The sequence below is a fragment of the Triturus cristatus genome, chromosome 6 (assembly GCF_964204655.1).
Source record: "Triturus cristatus chromosome 6, aTriCri1.1, whole genome shotgun sequence".
Taxonomy (NCBI): Eukaryota; Metazoa; Chordata; class Amphibia; order Caudata; family Salamandridae; genus Triturus; species Triturus cristatus.
In genome coordinates, this window is record NC_140589.1 from 1,633,449,865 (window position 1) to 1,633,473,562 (window position 23,698).

The 23,698-nt window shown below is 47.9% G+C and overlaps 1 protein-coding gene across 1 annotated transcript in view; it reads left to right on the top strand.

Annotated features, from left to right (window-relative positions):
* Positions 1-23,698, top strand: part of LRPPRC (leucine rich pentatricopeptide repeat containing) — a 665,201-nt gene that overhangs the window by 201,614 nt on the left and 439,889 nt on the right. The window contains exon 13 of the mRNA XM_085612780.1: positions 20,816-20,909. Coding sequence (XP_085468906.1) covers positions 20,816-20,909 — 94 coding nt within the window. The remainder of the gene's footprint in view (positions 1-20,815; positions 20,910-23,698) is intronic.

Here is a 23,698-nt window from a genome sequence, read left to right on the forward strand (position 1 = left end):
GTGGGGAGACTCTCTCGCAGGCCCTCCTCCCTTCTGGGTATGGCTGGGGTATCTATTCTATGTTGAGCAATCTGCAGCTAGTAGTCTCTATCAGATGTACAAGTTACTTACCTTCGGTAACGATGTATCTGGTAGAGACGATTCTAGCCGCAGATTCTTTCACGACCCGCCCTTCCTCCCCGTTCTGCGAGGACCCTTTGATTGGGTTTCTGCAGTCGCTTCCCTCTGGGTGGGTTATCTTCTGTGGGTGTCCTCTTCGTTTTTCTTCTGGTCAGGCATTGCTCCAGCTGGTTTCTCTCCAGCGTGAGGGCCTCCTTTTGCTCTTTCCCTCTGTTGTTAGAGTTTCTGATCACCTCCCAGTCTTCTTTGTTGGGGGTTCTTTTACCTGTCCTTTGACCTCCTACTCCTTTCAGGAGGTATGGCCATCCTTGGCAGTGTACTCTGGGTATGGATTGCTGTTGTTCTTCTGTTCGGGGCTTGGGCCCTTCCGGTTGTGGTTGCAGACTCTCTCTCACTCTCTCTCTCTCACTCTCTCACTCTCTTTCTTCACAGCGCTTTCCCTTGCTTGTGCCTCCGGGACGGCTCTCGCCTTGGCTTACAAGGTGGTTCCACAGAGTGGTGCTTTGCGCTTTTCTTGCTCTGGCTTCGCTGCTCTGGTCTTCTGGTGCTTTACTGCCACCTGGTGCTTTCGCCTTGGCTTGAACAGTTGTTCCTCAGAGTGGTGTTCTGCTCTTTTCCTGCTCTGGCCTGCTATCGCCTTGGTGCCACCTGGTGATGTTTCTCACTTTTTGTTTCTCTCAGATTTTTTCGCACACTGTTCCCATGCTCTCCTCGGTTTTGTTGTGATGGCTCTGCATTGTGGCGCGGAAAAAGTTCGCCGAAGCAAACTGACGTCAGCGCGCCGGGGTGGGGCTTATGTGACCTCGCTGAAGTCACGCGCGCTTAGGATGTCAGGGTGGAGTCGCGTGGTACCGCCCCCTGGCGCGCAGAGATGCTGGGCAAGAATGTTTTCCGGGTCCTGTCTCACGCCTGGGGATAATTCTACGTTAAGGAATCTGCGGCTAGAATCGTCTCTACCAGATACATTGTTACCGAAGGTAAGTAACTTGTACTATAGGGCATGTCGCCCTTTAAAAATGGTGGTCCTGCCCATACTATTGTATTATTTCTCCAATCTACCGCTCTACATGCCGACCAAATTCTTTCGGGACCTTGAGTCCCGAATAAGGGAGTTAATTTGGAACACAGGTCGCTGTAGAGTAGCGCTGACTAAATTATACTTGCCACTAGATCAGAGTGGACTCACTGTGGCAAACGTCGAACACTATTATGTAGCCTCTCTATTGCAATGGGTAGCCAGATAGTTATCTGGGCTGCAGCTATTTGACACGGCCACTATTCTACTGCCCTGGATGCTGTCTAATGTACTCCATCTGTTTCATCCACTTACAGGGGCTAAGGTGCCAGAGCCCTTGGTGTTAGGTGTTGCACACTGCTGTTTTAGCCTCTGCCTTACACATGCAGTGGTTCCATATGCACCAGCCCTCATCCTAGTAGGCACTCCCTGAACGGCTACATCTACATATGTGGCAGAGTTAGAATCCTGGCATGCGGGGGGACTGCACACGCTAGGGGATTTTTACAGTGACGGTACCCTCATATAATATGCCACATTGATAGCTGACACTGATCTATCACCGGGACAGTTCCTTTTATATAACTCCTTGCTAGCAGCGCTGACCTGACGCTGGGGTGACCTGGTTGCTGAACCACCGACATATTTGCTGGGACAATATTTGCTGGGACAAGATTTGCTGGGACAATATTTGCAAGTCATGGGGACAAGCAGGCGATTGGTGCTCTGGCTAGCTAGCTCCTTGCAAACACATACTACACCCTCACATACCGCTCTGAGTGCACACTGGGAGGGAGTCCTTGCCCGGCCCTGTCCTGACGGGAAGTGGGCCGCAATTCTGGAAGGCCCCACTAACATACTACGCAAAGCGAGGTTTCGCTTGATACAATTCTATATAATGCACAAGGCCTACCTCACTCCTGCCAAATCGATCGATATTTTGGCTGACCTGATTCGGCCTGCTCCAGATGCTCCCTGTTGGTGGCAGATATACTTCACATGCTATGGTCCTATCCTTTTTACACACCTACTGGCAGGGCATTTCGACACAACTGCCGGCGTATAAGGTTCAACCCAATTTGCAGACCTGGGAGGCATGCATATTGAGTTGTTCCCCACGACTAAGAAATGTAAAGCAACCTCCAGGTTCCTTGATTTGGGCTTCTTGATGGCTAAGCATCTTATCACCAGGTGGTGGAAATCCCGGATATCCCCATCCCTGATATCCCCATCCCTTGATGTGTGGACACAGTCCTTTCTGGTGTCGGCACAGACGGAGGGGATGACACTGCGGTGGGAGGACACTATGGGACAGCGCAAATATTTGTTAGCTCCCAGCTGTGATGTTATGTTGTCTGATCTTAGAACTTTTCTGCACTGGGAGTTTGGGGACGCCTCTGCATCGGGAGACGGTTGGGGATACCATAAGGGATGTCAGACTTGTAACATGGCCTGTGATATGTCACTTGAGTATGCCTTCTTTCCTCCGATTTAGTTTGGAATTTGCTTAGCCCTGGTGCACTATTGTTGCAATGTTGTATTTACTGGGCGGTGTGGGATTGTTGTGATTTGAAGACACAGGCTCTAGTTGTTTTTGTTTTTATATGATAGAATCTCTTTTTAATTTTCAACAAAGATATGCATTATTAACCCTTGTGGGCTTGTCTGACCTCTGAGTCATTGCATGGCTAAACATCCAGTTAACCTCTGAAATGCTAAAGTCATTGTTACCAGCATCACTCGTCTGACTGCCCCACACACTTGTAATCTGAGTTTGGCAACAACGCTTGCTTAATTTTCTCTGATGATACTTGGGCCTGCGATCCCACTCTGCTTTGTTGCTTCTATTGTGGACCAATTGTACTTATCTTAAACATGAATAAAAAGATTAAAACATTTGTAACTGTAGTGATTCACTTAGTATCAGGATACATTCAGATGTTCATATAAGTCTCTTTGCTGATTAGTATGTTTCCATGCAGAAACTTGACCATGAGCACCTAAATAATTCTTTTTCTCCAGAGTTCTTTATAAAAAAAATTAAAGGAACTCTGGAACAAAGGTATGGAAAGGCACAGATCGGGGTATGGTCCTACATTTTTTTTATAATGTCTTGAATATTATTTGGAGCAAGATGATAAACGGTGAAGTAGAAAGTGTGTTGCTGCACCAAGATGCTTTATAGATCATGCAAGCTCTTCAAACTTGGTGGAGCAAGAAGAAAACTGATTAGGTGGGCTACCAAGAATTCAATGATCGAGGGGGCGTGGCTTGCAGCAAGACAAAATGGCCGCAAGCTAAGGGCGCTCCGCCGAGCCTAACCTGCAATTCCCCGAATATCTGGCCATAATCCACCCAAACAACGCTGTATGCGGAATCAAAAAAGAGAGAGATCCCGGCGACTCGGAGGGGAGCAAAACAGTGGCTCCTCCGGATCGCCGAAACTACATCAAGAACTGCTGAGCGGATTGGCCAGAAACTTGAGCTATAGTAGTTTGGCGGCCCGGCCGGGTGGCAACCGAGGTATGGGGTGGGCCGCAACAAGCCTTGCGCCTATAACGGGAGTCCCTCATCCCCCCGCCAATCGATGCCCATGCCAGCGATCCACGCGCGTCGGGGATCTCGGGATGCCTAGTATCTTTCGACTGGGATTCCCGGGCCCGGCCTGCAGCGAGGGGAGGAGCACCTGGCAGTTGGGAACGGGGCCGTGAAGACACACGCGGTGGCCCAAGAAGAGATGGGAGGGGCGGATTCCAAAGGCCTGAATACTGGTCGGGGTTGAGGAACAACATATACACACTACAGAGAAAATACGGACCCCTTTGCATGCGTGGAGACAACTGGGTGATGAATTCCTGGTTGCAATAAAGCATATAAGATCCAGGGAAGCACACGCAGAGGCAGCTCCACCCCCCCCCCCCCCCCAGCCCTCTTCCCACCGAAGAACACCAGCACGGGCACCCCCCCCCCCAACGATAGGAACAGAGGACGATTAATTAACACTAATCAGGGGTGAATGGGAGGGAACTACCCTCGGGTACGGGGTACAGGGCACTGGGAGACCTGAATCAGAGCGCAAATTACCCTACTATGCGACCGTGAAAACACTATAAAACGAACACTAGAAGGAGGACTATCTAATTAATCAGGGGACGTCCATGATTAGCAAAAGCCCTGTAAGGAGGAACAGAGTCAGCTCCACTGCAGGACAACTCGGAGGTCCCGGCAGGAAAACCAACAGGCTGCCAGGGGACAATCTATTGAGCAGGCGGCGGGAATACTGCGGGGGGCCCTGGTATTTCCTGACCTGCCATAGTACAGTACTCATACGACCAAGAAGAAAACCAGGAGGGACAAGAAGACCCGCGAGCCATGATGGGAGGACGGGGCTCAAAAGGACCCCATCAAACGAAGCTCGATAAATATATAGTAACTAAAGACTGCACTGCTGCGAATATGAGCGAGATGGAACTGGACCCCAAGGCACGGCTGGACACTGAGGCTGAGGGTCCAACACTAAAAGATATAATAACAGCACTGCAGGGAGTGAGAACAGATCTTGCTGGCAAAATAGACACCGTGACCACAGAAGTGTCGCTTATGAGAGCTGATCTAAGAACTATGGGAGCCAGGGTGAAGGAAGTCGAAAAAGTCACATCTACCTTGGTGGACGTCACGAAAGTGTTGAAAAAGCAAGTGCAGGAACTGGCCAACTCGACAAAGATGCTGGAGGCACGACTCGAAGACCAGGAAGGAAGATATCGGTGGAATAACGTGCGAATAATTGGGGTGTAGCAATGGGCAGAAGGACCCTCTGTTGATCTCTAAGTCGAGGATTTAATATTCAAGAGGCTTAAACCGAAAGGCCTATCCAAGCACTTCTCGTAGAAATGGCCCAGAATACCTGGAATCAAGCAGAGCCCAGGGGCCCCTCCACGCCCATTAATCGCACATATTTTCAACCATAGGGACTGAGATGCGATCCTACAAACAGCCCGAAGCACCCTACCACTCAAGGAAGACAATGCAACAATAAGGTTCTATCCTGATTTCACGACAAGTCGTCATACATTTTTGGAAGTTAAAAAGGCATTGCGGGCAAAAGATATCAAATTCTCAATGCTATTCCCATCGACACTTAGTGATCGCAGATGGTAAGATATGGAGGTTTACCACCCCGGAAAAAGCATGGGAGTTGCTAGTTTGGTGGCGAAGAATCAGAAAAAGATGCCAACCGAACAATGCTGAGGGCAATCGGGAGAATGAGAAAAGAGAGGACTCCCAAGCTGAGCCGATGTGTAACTAGGTCGGGGAGCAAAACGAAAGAACATATAGGGCGGACACGTTGAGTAGGAGAGCTTCGGAAAGAGACGAAAGGGGGTTAGAAAAACAGATAAGACATTTTAATAGAGTTTAAATCTGATTCTATTCCTGGGACAATATTGGTGTCTGATATGAATACGTATGATATAAGGGACACAGCAGAATTTAAGGGAGAGGAGGAATGATACTCGGGCGAAAGTATGGCCTAGGCCTGCCCAAGGTATCACAGTTGTATTATGGGCGACAGGCGCGCTGCAAGTTGAGGGGGTGGAATGTAGCTCGCCCACTGTGCAGGGTAGTAGGGAGGCGGGAGTTACACAGTTGGGGGTTACAAAAATGTTTGTTTGTTTTCAGTATTCAATACATAGACACAGATGCTCGGTATATATACCGCCGAAAATGCACTCCAGCACACTGTCGAAGCTAAGTGCCCTGCTCCTTAAATTCCCAGAAGGGACATTAGTAATGGGGGAGACTGGAACGCTGTGCTGGACCCAAGCATGGATAGGTTATCAAACGCTAACAGGGAAATTGGTGGCAACACTTTTGAAAAACGTTTGTGGAAGCAATGGGACTGCTTGATCTGTGGCGGCCCCATAATCCGCTAAGCAGACAGTACACGCACTCGTCGGCAGCTCATCAGGGACAGTCCAGATTAGACTACCTTTTAGCGCTTGCCTGCGATGCGGGTGGTTTCAGAGGGACTGCCCACAAGACAAGAGGCCTCTCGGACTACTCGCCAGTGGAGGTTACACTTCAAGGGCCTACTAGGGTCCACCGTCTCTCACCACGCATAGACCCCTGGTTGGTTAAAAACAGGGAGACACAAGATAAAATCTGTGAATGCACAAAGTAATATTTTCAGGAGAACCAGGGAACAGTTGACTCACAGGTGGTTTTATGGGAAGCATGCAAAACAGTAATTCAAGGTTATACACAGGCATTGAGAGGGTGAGAGAAGAAAGAGACAGTTAAAATTCAAAGCGCTTGAGAAGAAACTACTACATTTGGAAAGTACTAAAACGAGCATGACGACTGCAGACCCGCTGCTCAGTCACCAAATACATGTTAAGCAGAAGGGAATGAAGGATCTAGCGGAAGGGGCTGCAAGGGAACACAATAGGGCCACCCAGCGAAGGGTATACGAGGTGTGGGATAAAGCGAAGAAGCTCTTAGCATGGCTGGAAAAAAGAGACCGAGAAAGTAATTGGGTACTAGAGGTCGTAAATGAGAAGGGGGGACTCTGTGTAACAGGAGAAAGTATAGCAGAAACCTCTGCGGCTTATTACGAGCAGATATATCAGTCTGTCACAAATCGCACAAGAGAGGACTGTGCTGAACTGCTGAGAGAGGTTAGACTCCCCATGATAGCACTAGACTATACGAAAGACTTAGAGAAATACTTAGAGAAAGACATTACAGAGGAAGAAATCAATAGTGCAATAGGCGCCCTCATATCGGGAAAGGCAGCTGGACCGAATGGTATACCAATAGAGCTGTACAAGGGAGTGGCATCAACAGTGGCCCGCACATGCTAAGGATGTTCGAGGAGTCGCTACAACGGGCAGGCTACCAGAAGACCAAAGACTGGCCACAATAGTAGTCGTCTCAAAGCAATGGAAATCTCCGGAATGCAGTTCCTCATACAGGCCAATATCCCTGCTAAACGCAGAAGCAAAGCTCCTGGCAAAGATTATAGCCACAAGACTGACCGGGATAATAACCAACCTTATACCCCCAGATCAGTCAGGCTTTGTCTAAGCGAAACACCAGACTAAACCTTAGGGGATTATATGGGGTGATGCACGTAGCTAAAACCAAACCAGATGAGAGTGCTGTATTACTGTCATTAGACGCCCAAATGGCGTTCAACAGTATAGAATGGGAGTGCTTGTTCGCTGTACTGGAGCGTCTGGGATTTAGTCCTAAAATACAGGCCTGGATTAAGCTACTCTACACTGATCCCAGGGCAAGAATACGTGTAAATGGAACTGTATCAAGGCAGGTGACCCTTTGCAGGGGAACATGGCAGGGATGTCCGCTCTCTCCTATGCTATTTGCACTCGCAATAGAACTGCTGGCAGCATGGGACAGAGGAGATCCGATAATAAGAGGCATTAAGATGGGAGATGAATGGGAGGAGAGGGTTTCGCTACATGCGGATGACATTCTCCTGTATGCCACAAGACCTTATCCGCATGTGCACAGAATACTACACATGTTTCAATTGTTTGGGGGCTACTCAGGTTACAGAATAAACTGGAACAAATCATTAATATTTGTATTGGCAGGAGGGATGCCGGTCTTGTCAGCCATGAGCAGTGCACTTCCAATAAAGACCAAGTTTAAATATTTGGGAATAATGATTACAAAGACAGAAGACTAGTTTAGAGAGGACAACCTGATTCCCCAACTGCAAAAGCTAAAAGCGGATGTGGCGCATTGGAGGAAACTACCGCTCTCACTGATTGGCTGAGCGTCAATTTTTAAGATCATGGCCTTGCTGCGCCCGTGATATGTCTTATCAAATACTCCGTACAGAGTACCAGCGAAATACTTCCAAATAATAGATGTGGAACTGGCGCAGCTCCTATGGGATGGGGGAACCCCAGAATCGCGTTGGCCAAATTACAGAGAGGCTGCTTTGATGGGGGGGATAGCAGTCCCAGATATACGCAAATATTACTGGGCAGCACAATTAGCCATGATAAATGATTGGGTCTATGCAGGCAGAGAGAAGCTGGCTTACTGAGTAGACCATTGCGGAGTGGAACAGAAGGGCTACCCGGATGCTATATATAGCAAGAAGCCCATGGGATGGCTGCCAGCTCACATGCAAATCAGGATATGGAAAGAGGCGACCACATTTCTAGGGTAAGAGGACAGACTGACAGAGCGAACACCCTTGTGGGCAGGGAATCTCCTGAGGGAAGTGCGAAAGTTACAAGGTTTCCAGGCTTGTGAACTCCTGGGTATTGAATCGTTGGGAGATGTGTGGAAAGGCCAGGAAGTGGTGAGCTTCCAGAGTCTGCAGAAGGAATACCAACTGTCGGACACAGAAAGATTTAAATATGTGCAGTTGAGGCATGCCCTAACAGTACACATAAACAAGCATTGGCATAGCCACTAGGTCTCGCCTTTGGGACCTTATAAGTGTTTAGCCATACAGCAGTTGCATAACTAAATACTTATAAGGTCCCAAAAGCGAGACCTATTGGCTATGCCAATGCTTTTCTGTTTATTACTGCTCTGTAGTAATGGCGGCAACCGTGCTTTAGCTTAAACATCTTAAGCTAAAGTCGGGTGCCGAGATTGCTTCAAAAGTAAAGAATTGTCTATTTCTTTACTTTTGAAGCAATCTCAGCACCCTACTTTAGCAAGCGCCCGCTTTGAGAAATGACTGCCGTGTGCCACCAACGTGAACCGCGGGGCCAAAGTGAAAGTGATCGTGGGGGAAAAATGGTACCGTCGGCCACAGCTTGCAGTGCATGTGCGTGAGTGGTGCGCGCGCAGCAGTAATCACGTCATATGGCCCCTCTGCTCAAGCGCGCGTCCGCGCACATGCACTGCAAGCTGTGGCCGACGGTAGCATTTCTTTAAGCCCTTACTTAAAGTCTCGCCAGACCTAAAAAAGGAAGAAAGTATACCTGAACACTCACCGTTGGAGAATAGACTCTTAGCAGATCCAATGCGAAGAAGCAACCTCCCTAATATACAAGAGACTAACGAATAACACTCCAGATCTGTTGGTAAACCTTAGGGAGCAAAAGGAGAGGGATGTGGGACCCCTGGAAGAAGACGATGACTGGATGGAGGTCAAACAGAGTACAGCGGAGGTAGCCATCAGGTCCCGCTTTAGATTGATACAACTTAAAATTGTACATAGAGTATATATTACTAGACAAAGACTTAGTCAGATGGGGAAATGCGACACACCCAAGTGCCTGAGAGGTTGTAATGGTGAAGGCATCTTTCGTCATACGTTGTGGAGCTGCCCCGCTTTGTAGAGATTCTGGAAGGGGACAACAAAAGTGATGTCCAAAGTGTTAGAACAGGGAGTATCAATGGAGGCAAAGAGGCGAATATTAACTGTAACATCTGAAAGAAACAGTTAGTTATAGATTCCTTACCTTAGAATTACCCCCAGGCGTCAGACACGATCCGGAAAGTTTTTAGTCAGCAGTACCCCTGCACGTCGGAATGTAGCATTGGTCCACTCCGTGTTCATCGTTGGTGTCGTGGTGCCGGGATGACGTTGTGGTAGCTACATAGATGCTACCCTCCGTTCTTTCTTTTTCCGCGCCAGCCAGCGCAGATCCGGAGAGAGAGGTACCTCCAGTCACTTTTTTTACTGACTTTTTGCCGACTTTTGTCGACATCGTTCTTGAGTCTTTGACTCCTGGTGTACGTCAGGGATGCCCGGCTTCAAGGCTTGCGGTTCCTGTAGCCGACTGATGTCTGTGACTGATCCGCACCACGTGTGCCTGTTCTGCCTGGAGCGCGACCATGACCCCAAGTCGTGCTCCGACTGCCGGACCATGAATCCGAAGTCTTTGCGAGAGCCGTCCCGAAAGCTTCTCGAAGCCCGGCAGTCTGCTCCGCACCGCTCGAGGTCCCGGTTGCGTAGGAGGTCGAGGGACCGGACGCGGAGCCACCATCATTCTTCATCCAAGTCTTTGCACTCGAGGTCAGGTAAGTCGAAGCCCAAGAAGAAGTCAAAGAAGCACCGCCGCTCTTCGACTTCTCCCCGTCTGACGCTACGAGGGATGCAGGTGGTGCCCCCCAACGGCTCCGCAAAGGGAGCCCGAAGGGTCCACTCCGGGTTTCCCCCCCTTTCTGGGACCTGGAGCGACCCTTGTCCATCTTCGTCAATTTTACGAAGCGATGGATGCCATCTTTGGGCAACCTGACTCTGCCAGCATGCCTCCGGCCCTGCGGACTCGGCTGGGGGCCCTAGGCCTTCGATGCCAGCGGCTTCGGCCTCGGCACCGCAGGGCCCCCTTGGATCCAGGCCTGGATCCAGTTTGGTGCCAGTCAACCTTGTTACACCTCCCCCGGTGTCGCTACCACTGGCACCACGTCAACAACCGACGCCGGATGTGTCCCTATCCGGCGTCGACCCCGGCCTCTACCTCGAGGTAGACAAGGAGCCAGACTGGCGTCAACCGACGCCGGATCCGGTGCCGATGGGTACTTTTGTGCCCCTGTTCTACCCCGTCTCTCTGAGACCAGATTGACAGCCAGAGGAGGGTGAGGAGGACAGGGAGGGGTCTGGAGACCCTTTAACAGACCAGTTAGGTTATGACCCGGACTGGAGAGAGAAGAACTGGGGGAAGCCAGTGGTCTGGGTACCTCCCCAGACCTTGGCTGGTTGTCTCCTCCTACCGTGGCTATGGAGGAGGGAGCGTCTTACCTAGTGGTGTTGCATAGGGCATCCAAAAAGCTGGACCATCTTGGAAAGAAGATGTTTGTTTCTGCCAGCTGGCGACTGCGGTCGGTAAACACTGCATGTCTGTTGGGCCGTTGCACCCACTCCATGTGGGATACGGTTGGCCAAGTGCTGCCTCAGTGCCCGGAGGAGGCCCGGGCTGTACTCTCTCTGGCAGTTGCCGAAGGGAGGGATGCAGCGAAGTTTACCAACCGCTGTGGGCTGGATACCGCTGACTCACTAGGCAGGACGATTTCCACGTCGGTAGCCCTACGCCTGGTTGAGGTCGACTGGTTTTTCAGGGGATGTCCAATCCAATCTTATGGACATGCCCTTTGATGGCCGTCGCATATTCGGCGACAAGTCAGATAACGCGCTGGAGTGATTTAAGGACTCTCGAGCTACGGCCAGGACCTTGGGCCTCTCCACCACTCGCTCTGCACAGTCTGCCTTTCGTGGCTACGGAAGGGATGCCTCGCCACGTCCCGCCCAGAGCCACTGGCCGGCTCAAGCTGTTAAGCCCCTGCGCATCCGTGGATGAGGGAACCACTGTTGGGTTTCTGGGGGCCAGCGGGCAGGCCAGTCCACCACAGCCCCCAAACCTTCCTAATCTGACCTTTCAGGGCCACCAAATGCCAGTGGGTGGCAGGATTCGCCATCACCTCCCCCACTGGCGCACCATCAAGTCAGACAGGTGGATTTTGCAAATAGTCCGAAGGGGTTACTCTATCCCTTCCACCTCCCCTTCGAGACTACCCCTCCATCCATGCCATCTTAGTACCATTGCATGTCGCAGGATCATCTGGCCCTTCTCCAACAGGAAGTTTCGGCTCTCTTGGCCAAGGGAGCCATCAAGCGCGTTTCTGTCCCCGAAGTAGGTTGTGGTTGCTATGCCAGCTACTTTATGGTGCCCCAAGAAGGACAAAGTCTGCGTCCTATCTTGGATCTCAGGAACGTCAACCGCCTCCTCCTGAAGGAGAAGTTCAAAATGTTGACGCTCGCTCAGGTCCTGTCTGCCCTCTACCCTGGATACTGGATGGTAGCATTGGACTTGCAGGACGCTTACCTTCACATCCCTGTCCCGCCCAGACCCACAGGCCGGCGCAAGCTGTTCAGTCCCTGAGCGCCCGGGGACGTGGGAACCAGCGTCCTGCTTCGGAGGACCAGCGGGCAGGCCAATCCACCAAAGCCCCCTCTGCAGCAGCCTCCAAACCCTCCTAGTCCGACCTTTCAGGGCCACCAAATGCCAGTGGGTGGTAGGATTCACCATCACCTCCCCCACTGGCGCACCATCAAGTCGGACAGGTGGGTTTTGCAAATAGTCCGAAGGGGCTACTCCCTCCCCTTTGAGACTACCCATCCATCCATGCCACCTCAGTACCATTGCATGTCGGAGGATCTTCTGGCCCTTCTCCAACAGGAACTTTCGGCTCTCTTGGCCAAGGGAGCCATCGAGCGCCTTCCTGTCCCAGAAGTAGGTCGTGGTTGCTATTCCCACTAGGGAAGGACAAAGGCCTGCGTCCTATCTTGGATCTCTATGGAACGACATCCGCTTCCTCCTGAAGGAGAAGTTCAAAATGTTGACGCTCGCTCAGGTCATGTCTGCCCTCGACCCTGGAGACTGGATGGTAGCATTGAACTTGCAGGATGCTTACTTTCACATCCCCGTCCTTCCGGCCCACCGGCGTTACCTGTGGTTCACAGTAGGCCACGAACACTTTCAGTTTACCGTGCTCCCCTTTGGCCTTACCAGCTCCCCTCAGGTGTTCACGAAAGTGATGGCGGTGGTCTCAGCTCATCTGCGCAGATCAGTGGCTCCAGTCTTCCCCTATCTCGACAACTGGCTATTGAAGGCGGGCTCGCCCCAGGCTGTCGTCCCCCACCTCCAGACTACGACCGACCTCCTGCATTCGCAGGGGTTCTCCATCAACATGCTGAAGTCACACCTGACTCCCTCTCAGAAGCTCCTCTTCATCGGAACGGTTCTGGACACGACGCAGTTTCGGGTCTATCCTCCCGAACAGCGAGTCCGGGATTTTCGTACCATTATTCCGATCTTTCAGCCTTTATTCCAGTTTCGGTCAGGATGACCCTCAGGCTACTGGGGCTGATTGCCTCCTGCATCCTGCTGGTGGACCATGCCAGATGGCATCTGCGGGCTCTGCAGTGGGACCTGAAGTTTCTTTGGGCACAACATTAGGGAACCTGACCGATTGCTTCCAGATCTCGGAGGGCACCGCGCACCTATTGCAGTGGTGGCTAAAGAACCAGGATTGGGTTGAGGGCAGATTCCTCTCCCTTCCCCAACCAGAGTTCACAGTGGTCACTTCTGGGATGGGGCGTGCACATGGGGGAGGAGATCAGATCTGGTCTCCAGCGGATTCCGGGCTCCACATCAGCCTTCTGGAGCTTCGGGTGATTTGTCTTGCATTCAAAGCATTCCTTCCCTCTGTCCGGGGAAGAGTAGTGTAGGTGTTCACGGACAAGACCACCGCCATGTGGCACTGCAACAAACAAGGCGGGGTGGGGTCGTGGACCCTATGTCAGGAGGTCCTCCGCCTCTGGACACGGCTGGAACATCAGGACATATCCCTGGTGGTTCAAAAACCTGGCAAGTTCACTGATCGCCAGGGCGGTGAACTCAGCCGCAGGTGCATGATAGATCAACAATGGCGTCTTTACTCGGAGGTGGTGCAAGGTCCCTTTCAGCAGTGGGGAGACCCTTGGTTAGATCTATTTGCCACCGAAGAGAACGCTCAATGTCAGCAATTCTGCCTGTTGGAATTTCCAAGGCGGCACTCGCTAGGCGACGCTTTTCGTCGCAAGTGAAGTTGCTGTCTTCTATACGCCTTTCCGCCTATATCACTTCTGCCCAGAGTGCTGAAGAAGATCAAGCACGACCGGGCCCAAGTCATTCTTGTGGCTCCGGATTGGGCACGAAGAACCTGCTGCTACACATGGCCATCAATCCTCCAATCAGACTGCCTCTTCGGGAGGATCTTCTGTTGCAGCAGCAGGGGACGGTCCTCCAACCGAACCGGTCTAGCCTCCACCTCCTTGAGATTGAGCGGCGTCAGTTGATGTCATTTGACCTGCCACCCGAAGTCTGTGATGTTATCTTGGCAGCCTGGCGACCCTCCACTAAGACGGTATAACCTGCAGATGGATCAAATTTGTGGCATGGTGCACAGCAAAGGCTGTGGATCCCCTTTCCGCTCTTCTTTGTGAGGTTCTCTTGTTCCTCCTTTCTTTGGCCCAGCAGGGCTCTGCTCTGGGCACTCTAAATGGCTACCTCTCGGCCATTTCAGCCTTCCTGATCAGCCTTCTCTTTTCCAAGTCATCTGCGCACAGGGTGAGTGAACTACAAGCTCTTTCTTCCAAGCCTCCCTTCCTGGCTGTTCATCCGGACAAGGTCGTCTTCTGAACTAGACCTTCCTTTTTTCCCAAGGTGGCAACTTCTTTCCACAATGGCCAAACCATCACTTTGCCCACCTTCTTTCCACCCTCGCATCCTTCAAAAGAGGAAGCGGGGCTTCACCGTCTGGATCCAAAATGTGCGCTTTCCTTCTACTTGGATCGCACCAAACAATTCTAGGTGGATGACGAGCTCTTTGTTGGTTACGTGGGCGCTAAGAAAGGTTGGGCCGAGCACAAACGGACCATCTCCAGGTGGGTCATTCTGTGCATCAAAGCCTACTATTATTTGGCCGGCGGGACTGCGCACCCATTCCACCAGGGCGACGGCAGCTACCACTGCTGTGGGAGGGGGAGTCCCCCTTAATGACTTCTGTCAGGCAGCTACGTGGCCATCGCTGCACACGTTCACCAAACACTACTGCCTGGTCAGTCAAGTCTGGAGAGACTGCTTCTTTGGCCGTTCTGTTCTCCAGGACTTTCTGGTGGGAACTTAGTTCACAGACCCACCTCCAGGGCTGGTATTCCTGGGTATCTATTCTAAGGTAAGAAATCTATAACTAACTGTTTCTTTCAGATGAACAAGTTACTTACCTTTGTTAACGATATATCTGTAAGAAACATAGGTTAGTTAAAAATTCCTTACCACCCCACCCATCCTCCCCATTCTGCGAACTGACTTCTAGGGTTAAGGACTTCCTTTCAGGGCCCTAGTTTTGTGCACCAGTAGTCAGTGTCTTGCATGGCTCAGCATTTCTGGCGTGGAAAGTCGTGTACAGAACTGATGTCAGTGCCCGAGGGCGGCGTCTATGTAGCTACCGCAACGTCATCCCGGCGACCACAATGCCAACGACGAATGTGGAGTCGACCGACACCACCTTCCGACGCGCAGGGGTACTGCTGACGAAAAACTTTCCGGATCCAGTCTGACGCCTGGGGGTACTTCTAAGGTAAGGAATCTATAACTAACCTATGTTTCTTACAGATGTATCGTTACTATAGATGAGTAACTTGTTCAACAGGAGTGGACTGGTCACGATACACAAAAATATGGCTGATGTTAGCTGACATGGTGGCAAAAAGAATCGTGGCTAGACTATGGGGTAAAGCTGGAGTTCCAACAGTGAAAGAATGGGAGTGGGATATGGATTGGTGTTGTGCCACAGAGAAGGTAATCTATCAGGGGCGAGGATGCCCTGGCAAATGGGATAGTGTGTGTGGAAACTGGGCGAAATACAGAAATCTGTAAATATAAGACGGATTTGGAATATACAGAGGGCGGGGGTGAAATGGGCTCTTGACATTACAAAGAGCGCTGAAATGCAAGCTGGACATTGCCGAGATAAATGAGACAACCAGAGGGACTAGATAATAAAAAAAAAGGGGACTGTATTGAAAGAAGGGAATATATTGACATGTACTTTGCGAAGTTTTAATAGGCCTTGTATGTTTGACAAATAAAAAGATTTTTAAAAAAAGAATTCAAAGACCTATTGGTTTTTAGGATCAAGACGTGATAAAAAGTCTGTGCATTACAACAGTATCGCAAGCACACCCACAGACCTGGCCTGTGGGTTGGAAAGAAGGAAGCCACATTGAATCCCTCCAAAGTCATGTGGCAAAATATCTGTCAAAACTAAAATGGAATGTTTTGTCCTAAATGCAAAATGTGAGATAGGTGCTTACTGAATCCACAATTCACCTAAAGAAAGACATCATGCTTACTGTGATGTGTGAAAGTGGTTGTGTCATAGAGACTTATCCCACCAGACCCAGAGCTTCAGTAGTTGCCAAGGTGCTTTTGGTAAGTATTCGCATATGGGGATGGTTACTTTTGCATTCATGATGCTTCTATCTAAATATTTCTTCACAATACATTTTTCTCTTTAAAAGTGCATAGTATGGTGTTTAAGTAGCAAAAGAATACACCTTTTAAAAGTGAGTCTGTGAGGCACTACTGACACAAACAAAATAGAGAAAAAAGTTCAAAGCGTTGGAGACTTTCTGTTGCATTGCATTATTTTGATGGAGTGTACACTTTTTAATTAAACCCGTAAAAAAATTAGTGCATTATATGCAAGTCCATTATTTTTTATACACCGTACGGCTACCGAAGAAATGTCTGACTTGAATGTGCCTGGGCATGAGCAGTCTGTGTGATGTGTGCAACACTGATAGACGGTACACTGTGTATGGTACTGTGGGAACAGTATTGCCTTGTTGGAATATTTCTTTCTAATGCGCTGCCGGAAGTCGGGGATGGGAAACATTGAAACTCCTTAATCACTCTCACCTAAGTATATGCAGGAGTGCTTTATTCTCCTGCACTCAGCAAACATTGGGATATTCTAAAGCTAACTTTGTGATGGTCCCTGGAAAAGGAAGAAATGTCATTAGGTTTAGTCGGTAAAGGTTTGGAATGACTTGCCCCGAAGTTTGAGGGTAAACTCGTCCATTAGCTTCTTTATGAAACGCCTGTTAAATAGTAGATATTCTAAAATCTTATTAGAGTGGTATCAACTTTTCAGTAACCCTCTTGGTGGAAGTATGCTATGTCAGTGTTTTATGTCTGAGTTCTGCTAGCAAGATTCTTGCTGCCTGTTAGCATGACTGAATTGCCTTAAGTGGTCGCAAATGAATGTTTTTTACAGCTCCTTTATCTAAGTGAGGACAGCTAGGCATTTCCCAATGGCCTCACTCAAAGATTTTGCCGTCAAGACGTTGGAGTTTTAAGGGTTAGTTAATGTGTCTTTAAATGTGCAGAATATTGCCATTACAATTCGATTCAGAGGAGTCTATGGAAGTTGCGTGTCTACCGGGGTGAAAGCCTGGCACACAGCCTGTGAAAATTCCAGAGAACTCCTCTACGCACAAGATTTCTCTGCAGAGGTATTAACACAACGTACCAGATGTTTATTTACAGTGGTTTACAAGGGCACTACAAGAAAGGAAAAATGTGTTTCAGTCAAGGTGTATGCTAATGTAATGGCTATAATGGTGCAAAAACAGAACATGCTGTGCAATTTAGCAATAACAAGTATGTAGCCTTTTACGCTGCAGACTAGTTGTCTTATGCTTGACTTTAAAGTAAACATAATGCAAATATAAAGCATCCCCCTTAAAATGATTGGGGTTAGCAGACTGTTGTGTCTTAATCCTTTACTTTAGATTTGATATATTTTTAAAGATACCACTCCTGAGATTTAAATCATTTTGTAACCTTAATTGTACATATCTTATTGCTCTTTCTCATTCTTGACCTGCAGGTATTCACGCCACTTAGTGGCAGGACAGGAAACTCTCCTTCAATTTTTTCAGCTATCATTGTAGATTTCTAGCGTTCAGCGAATTCCTTTACCATGGCCACAGCGACATTCTTGGATTTCATTTTAGGGCTTTTGTATTATGTTTTTTCCTTCCATGTTGTTGTAGCTTATACTGCTAGCATAAGCAACAGGGGTATACCCAAAAAACCCTTAAATACCTGGATATGGACACGTAGTTATATACAAAAGACAAAGGGTATCAATACTAGAGCACATTTAATTACCCTCTCAAAAATAATTAATATTCAGAATGAATATATCAACATCAAACACATGCAAGGCGCCTATTCAAAGAGAAACAAATGACATCACAATATATATTACATTACATTGACAATCAAACATAAAACACATAACAATAAACAATAACTCTAAAGATATTATTCACACTAGTGTCCCCCTTAAAACTTATAGGCGAACCACTTAGAGGTAGTCAAACATGAAACACTACAAGGCTAATATGCTAGTTGGCCTAGCTCTAGTAAACACAACAAGATTTCAAGAATCACTATCAGTCCAGTGACTCCTCCTTCAAAGTGTTATACTGCAGCACCAAACCTTGCTGTTTGTGTGTTTGGTTATTTGTAGCAGCTGACCTGTACAACTTTTGTTTTTCGTGCTTAGTAAATAGTTATACAATGCATGGCTCTGCTTTGTGTGCTACATCGTTAAGGTCCCGCTGGAACTGCCTGGCTTGCATGCAGAGAAACGGTGCACAGATTCTGAAAGAAAATTTGGATTTTCTCTAGCAAAATAAAAGTCCTAATGTAAATACATGGTAATGGACACCCCTAGCACGTTACCAAGCGCCTTTCCTTCTGGGGAGATAGTAAGGGATGGTATGCCCCACCCACGATTACCGCTCCTAGAGGCCTGTTCCAGGGAGAGACTATTGTCCAGGTGAAGGCATGAAATGCCACGCAGTAGATGATTACTTGGGAGGCACCGTTGTTATATTAAGAGTTTGGGTCTATTGCCATCTCTTGGTGTTGATCTTTGACCCAGTTCTTTATAGTTCCAGTAACTACGGAGGATTGAACAAAAAGCCATGGTCAGGTTCTCGTGCTGGTGGGCGCTGTTGTAGTATCAGTTTGATGGGCTTGGTTACGAGTCTTGATGCATTAAAAAAGGGCAATGCAGGCCTGCTTTAGTACTCGTAAGCAGAAAAATATCTAGACTATTGGCTTCTGCTAAGTTAGCTTCCCGAGAAGTCTGGTCACTCCAGTGGCACACCAGATGCATGCCCCACTACCTGTTTCAATGTTCTATTTGGCTCTCGAGAGTCAGGCCCAGTACTAATAGTTCATCTCTTTGGGATAAAATCTTGACTAGATTCTTCCCTGGCAGTCCCTTCCTTGGGAGTTGCAGAATCCATGATGGACAGGTGGACCTGTCTATTCCTTCGGACCAGGAGCAACTATAAAAGATGCCACCTTCTTCCTATGTCCTATATTCTCCATAGCGGGCAGGTTGCTCTTTCCCATGCCTTTGGACTAGGAGCAGCTGGAGAAGATGCCACCTCTCTCATTTGATGGCTGCAGGATTTGATTCCAGGTTGTCCTTGATAGTTGGATCAGGCTAATTTTGGATTCAAATTTGAAGCCCAGAGAGATGCTTGTTGCACTTCTTCCCAGTGTATCGTGATAAGTTTCACCTCTGCTAGTGCTGCTCCTGTTTTCCCTGTAGCAGCACTCACTATCTCTTGTACAGCTCCTGATGTCCCTCATAGAGCTCTAGAGCCCTTCAGACTGGTACATGGCACCAGTCCTCCTGACTTAGCCAACACCACCCTCTGGCCCCAATAACAGGCCCGAGTTTCGTCTAGGTCACACTTGCTTGCCCATAGGGGATTGTTGTTTTCACCTTGAATCTTTGTTAGCACCTCCCTCCCCCTCTCTGCTGTGCAAGAGAGAGTATGTTGGAGAATCAGGCAATGAACTGGAAACTGGTCAGGAGGAAGTAAATTATGACCACAAGGACTAACATCCATTCTTCCAGTCATGGTAAAGGATTTGTAGGTGTCATATGGTGAATGCCGTGGCTCAGGTTTTTGGAGTTGGAGCTGTATACCCAGTGTAAAATCATTGACCTCCTTATCCATAGGATTAGCTTATTCCATATCACAGTGGATGAGCAGCTCCAGAAATACGGGAGAAGGATGTCTGTGTTAAGTTACTGAGTGGAATTAAAGTGGTACCAGTGAGACATTTTCCACCATTCTAACTGGGAAAGGCAGAGTCTTTCAATGTTTGGGGGTCCTTTCGAGTCCAGACCTGGTTTTATTAACACCAGCTGGCAGATGGTGTGATACTTGAGGTGGGAAGCACAAACCTGCTCCCACAGTCTCATCAGAGGCAAAGAAGTTCCAGTGACAGTCGGTGGACTAGCCAGCTTCCTCGGCACTACCTTTGGAGGACCACCTCATGACAGTGGGGAAAGGCTTTCTCCTCACAACAACCACTTCACTCAAATAACCAAATATGCTATGGTCTTCTCAGTGGTGAAGTATAGCTAGACTCAACAACTGCCATGGCTTCCACAATCCAAACTACCTCCTACTCATTTTGTATTCTGGGAACCTTTGCTGGAGTTACCTTAGCTCCTTTGTTTAAAATCTGTTGAGTAACAACTGCATGGTAAAAGGGGCAGGGATTGTACTTGCAGCACTTTCATAAGGAAAAGGGGAGAGGCTTCTGCCCATTATAACTCAAAACCAGTTCTCTCCTTTTACAGAAGTTTCAATTGCTGACCTGGGTTTATGTGCTGGCAACGCAACAATTGAATGTGCTCATTAAGCTTTAGTCCACTTTCATGTACCACCATGAATATAGGGGTCATTTTTTACTCCACACTGGAATGGCTGCTTATTGTTTTTAAACTTTCTTTCCCCCACGTTTTAACGGATAAACTCGAGTAGGCAGGTGGATGAAGCAGATAGCATTCCACTTGTAATACCGTTTGTGCCCCAAAAGGGTTAGTAGATATTTAGTGTTTTATAGATAGCAAGTTCATGGGTAAAATTGGTAGCACCCCAGTAAGTATGATACCCAATTCTCATTTTCAATAGTTGGTTTTAGAAGGAGCCTTCGTAGCACTTTTTTGGGGTTATTGACTCCATTTATTGAGAGCATTGAAATAATCATTTTGTTGATCCTAGTTTAATGTTTAACTGCACTTTCATATTCACAGGAAAATGGTTGTCTGAGTGACACAGATGGACTCAAAATAGCAGAATTAAGGACAGAAGCACGGAATGGAAGGCTGGACAATGTACTGTCTTTATGTAAGTTTACCCTAACTATTGTGAATGAGCATAAGTGATCCTTTTTCACATTGTAATACTTCTCACTTCTTATTCTCCATCTTGTCCAGAAATGTAAAATATTTAACAAAAACCCCTCAAAATAACTGCTTCATCCATTACCCCTGGTGATATCCAAGATGTTTCTGTAAAATGTTAACTTGCTCTACTCAAATGTGCAGCGTTTGCTTCATGGTACTGTATTTCAATATCTGCTATTAGTTTGAGTTTCTGTATGCTTATAGTAATATTCTATTTAGCAGTGGTTCATAACCTTTTGATATCTGTGAAAGCCCGCTTAATCATTATTGGATTTCAGGAACCCCTACTGAGTCATTATTGGAAACTGGGGACCCCAGTCTAATCAGTTTCGCCGATTTTGAAAACCATGCACAAAAATACAAACATGAATTCAAACAAATATACAAATGATGAAATAACCTATTTAATTCACAAATATATTTTTTTTAAATCAGTTTTTATTTTAATGGAAAGATTTAAGCTTTTTTAAATTCAATCGAGGCCACCCAATGTCCATACTATACTATGTTTGATGCGCTTCCAATCTAAGGGCCAATATTAATTTTTAGTCTCCAGTAACAAATTCCCTCACATAGAAAGTAAAAATGTTGCATATTTCTTCTTTAGTTATATACGTATTAATATGTTAATATTATTTAATTTTCTAAGCAGTCACAAGCCCCTGAGTAGGCCCCGGGACCACAGGTTAAGAACCACCACTCTGTAGGATTTGGAAAGACTTATGTTTATTTTCTTATTCTGGATCGTTTCTACCCTCTGTTTCATGTTGCATTCCCTCTGATGCACACAAATAGAAATTACTGTGAAAGTGTACTTTTTAGGTCTTGTGTGGTCAAAAAAGTATTTTGAGGACTATACCGTAAAAGTACAGTGGGCCTAGATAGCCCACTGGTAGGCCTTCTTGTTTCTCATTTTTAAAAATAAATCTTTTTTTCATATTTGGAACAGTCAAAAGTGAAAGCATTTGTTTGTATACATGTCAGAAACAGAATGATGTAATTCCCAGCTTCATAAAGCATTCTTGGTCGGCCTACATCCAGGATACTGTTGACCAGAGTGATCTACAGCATGCTTTACTAACACAAAAATAGTTTTTGTCCTAAACAAAAACAACAAATAGTTAACATCACAGGCAAGGGAACACAGGGTTTAGTTCGTTACAGCAAGACACCACAGTCATGTAGGTGTTGTGGTGTAATGTTCCTGTGAATGCTTTATCTATGTAGTGCATCCCAAGTGGTGGCAGAAGCAGGTTGGAGGTAAGGCGTTCACTGTAATAGATTAGTGGTGTCCTTGAGTGACTGATGTAGAACGTCCCCCAAGGAGCTAGGTAGTGGTTAGGTAGCAAGGCTACGCCATAAGAATCCCCCTCAGTCAGAGTTCCTCATGTGTTCATGGGAGACAGTGGCTGCAGGGTGTCATCCTTTGCTTCATCTTTCAGGTTGAGTAGCATCCATCGGCTGGCTACGGGGCATTTCCTTAGGCATTTGACCGCTTAAGTTTTCAGGGACCCTGTCCCACACAGGTGTTTTGTAGGAAATGCCTCGAAAACCACTGGCATGTAATTGCGTCATCAGATAATACTGTTCAAAGTTAGTGTCCTTTAGACTGCCTTTGTCAACTCGAAGTCACAAGTTTGTCAATGCCACTCTGCACCGGCTATTGTGCGCAATAAGCTCTCCATAAGCATATCCGGGTTTCAAACCACTTTGTTTTTGGGGTATAATGAAATGTTAGCAAAGTAGTGCAATAGGGAAGGAAACCACCACCATCTTGGACAAGGCAGTGACCCATGACCAAGCGAAGGAGGAACATCCAAAATTTTATTTGAGACCTAAAGGCCGAGACTGCCTTAGTGAGGTTACCATCAATACATTTTGTTCAGTGCAAGATTCCGATAACCAAGTAGCAGATGTGCCTTCCCAGTTAAGTATTCCACCACCCATATCTAGCTGTATAAGGGGGGTTTCTGGACAGAGAGGAAACAAGCAGGGTTTGGACAAGTTAACCTGAAGCCCGGAGGCCTCTCCAAATGCTTTCAGAGAATAAGATAAGTTTTCTCAGTTTGTACTTATGTCCATTAGCATATCTGAAAGAGACACGTTAATGATAGATTCCTTACCTTAGAATATCCCGAGGCATCAGACTGAATCCGGGAAGTTTTGTGTAGCAGTACACCTGCGCGTCAGTAGGTGGCGTCGCGCGGCTCTGCGTCCGTCACTGGCGTCGTAAGCGCCGAGATGACATCACGGAGACTACTTAGGCGCCACCCATGCGCGCTGACGTCAGTTCTTTCTTTTTCCGCGCCAGAAAGCGCAGATCTGGATAGAGCACGTACCTTAGTCACTTTTTGACCACTCTTTAGAGACTTTTGTCTCCCCTTTTTTCTCCTAGTGTACGTATCGATGCCTGGCTTTAAGTCTTGTGGGGCCTGCCATCGCAACATGTCGGTGGCGGACCCCCATGATGTTTGTCTCTACTGCCTGGAGACCGACCATGACTCCTGGTCCTGCGGGGACTGTCGAACCATGGCCCCGAAAGCCTTGAGGGAGTGGCGCCGGAAGCTGCTGGAGGTCCGGCACTCTTCCCAACGCCGCGGGGCCGCTGTCATCGCTCCTCGGGCTCTAAGTCTTCGCCCTCGGATTCTGGTAAGCGACGACACAAAAAGGTTGAAGAAGCGTGTTCGCTCTCCAACGTCCCCCTGTCGGTCCTCGGATGCGGACGAGGGG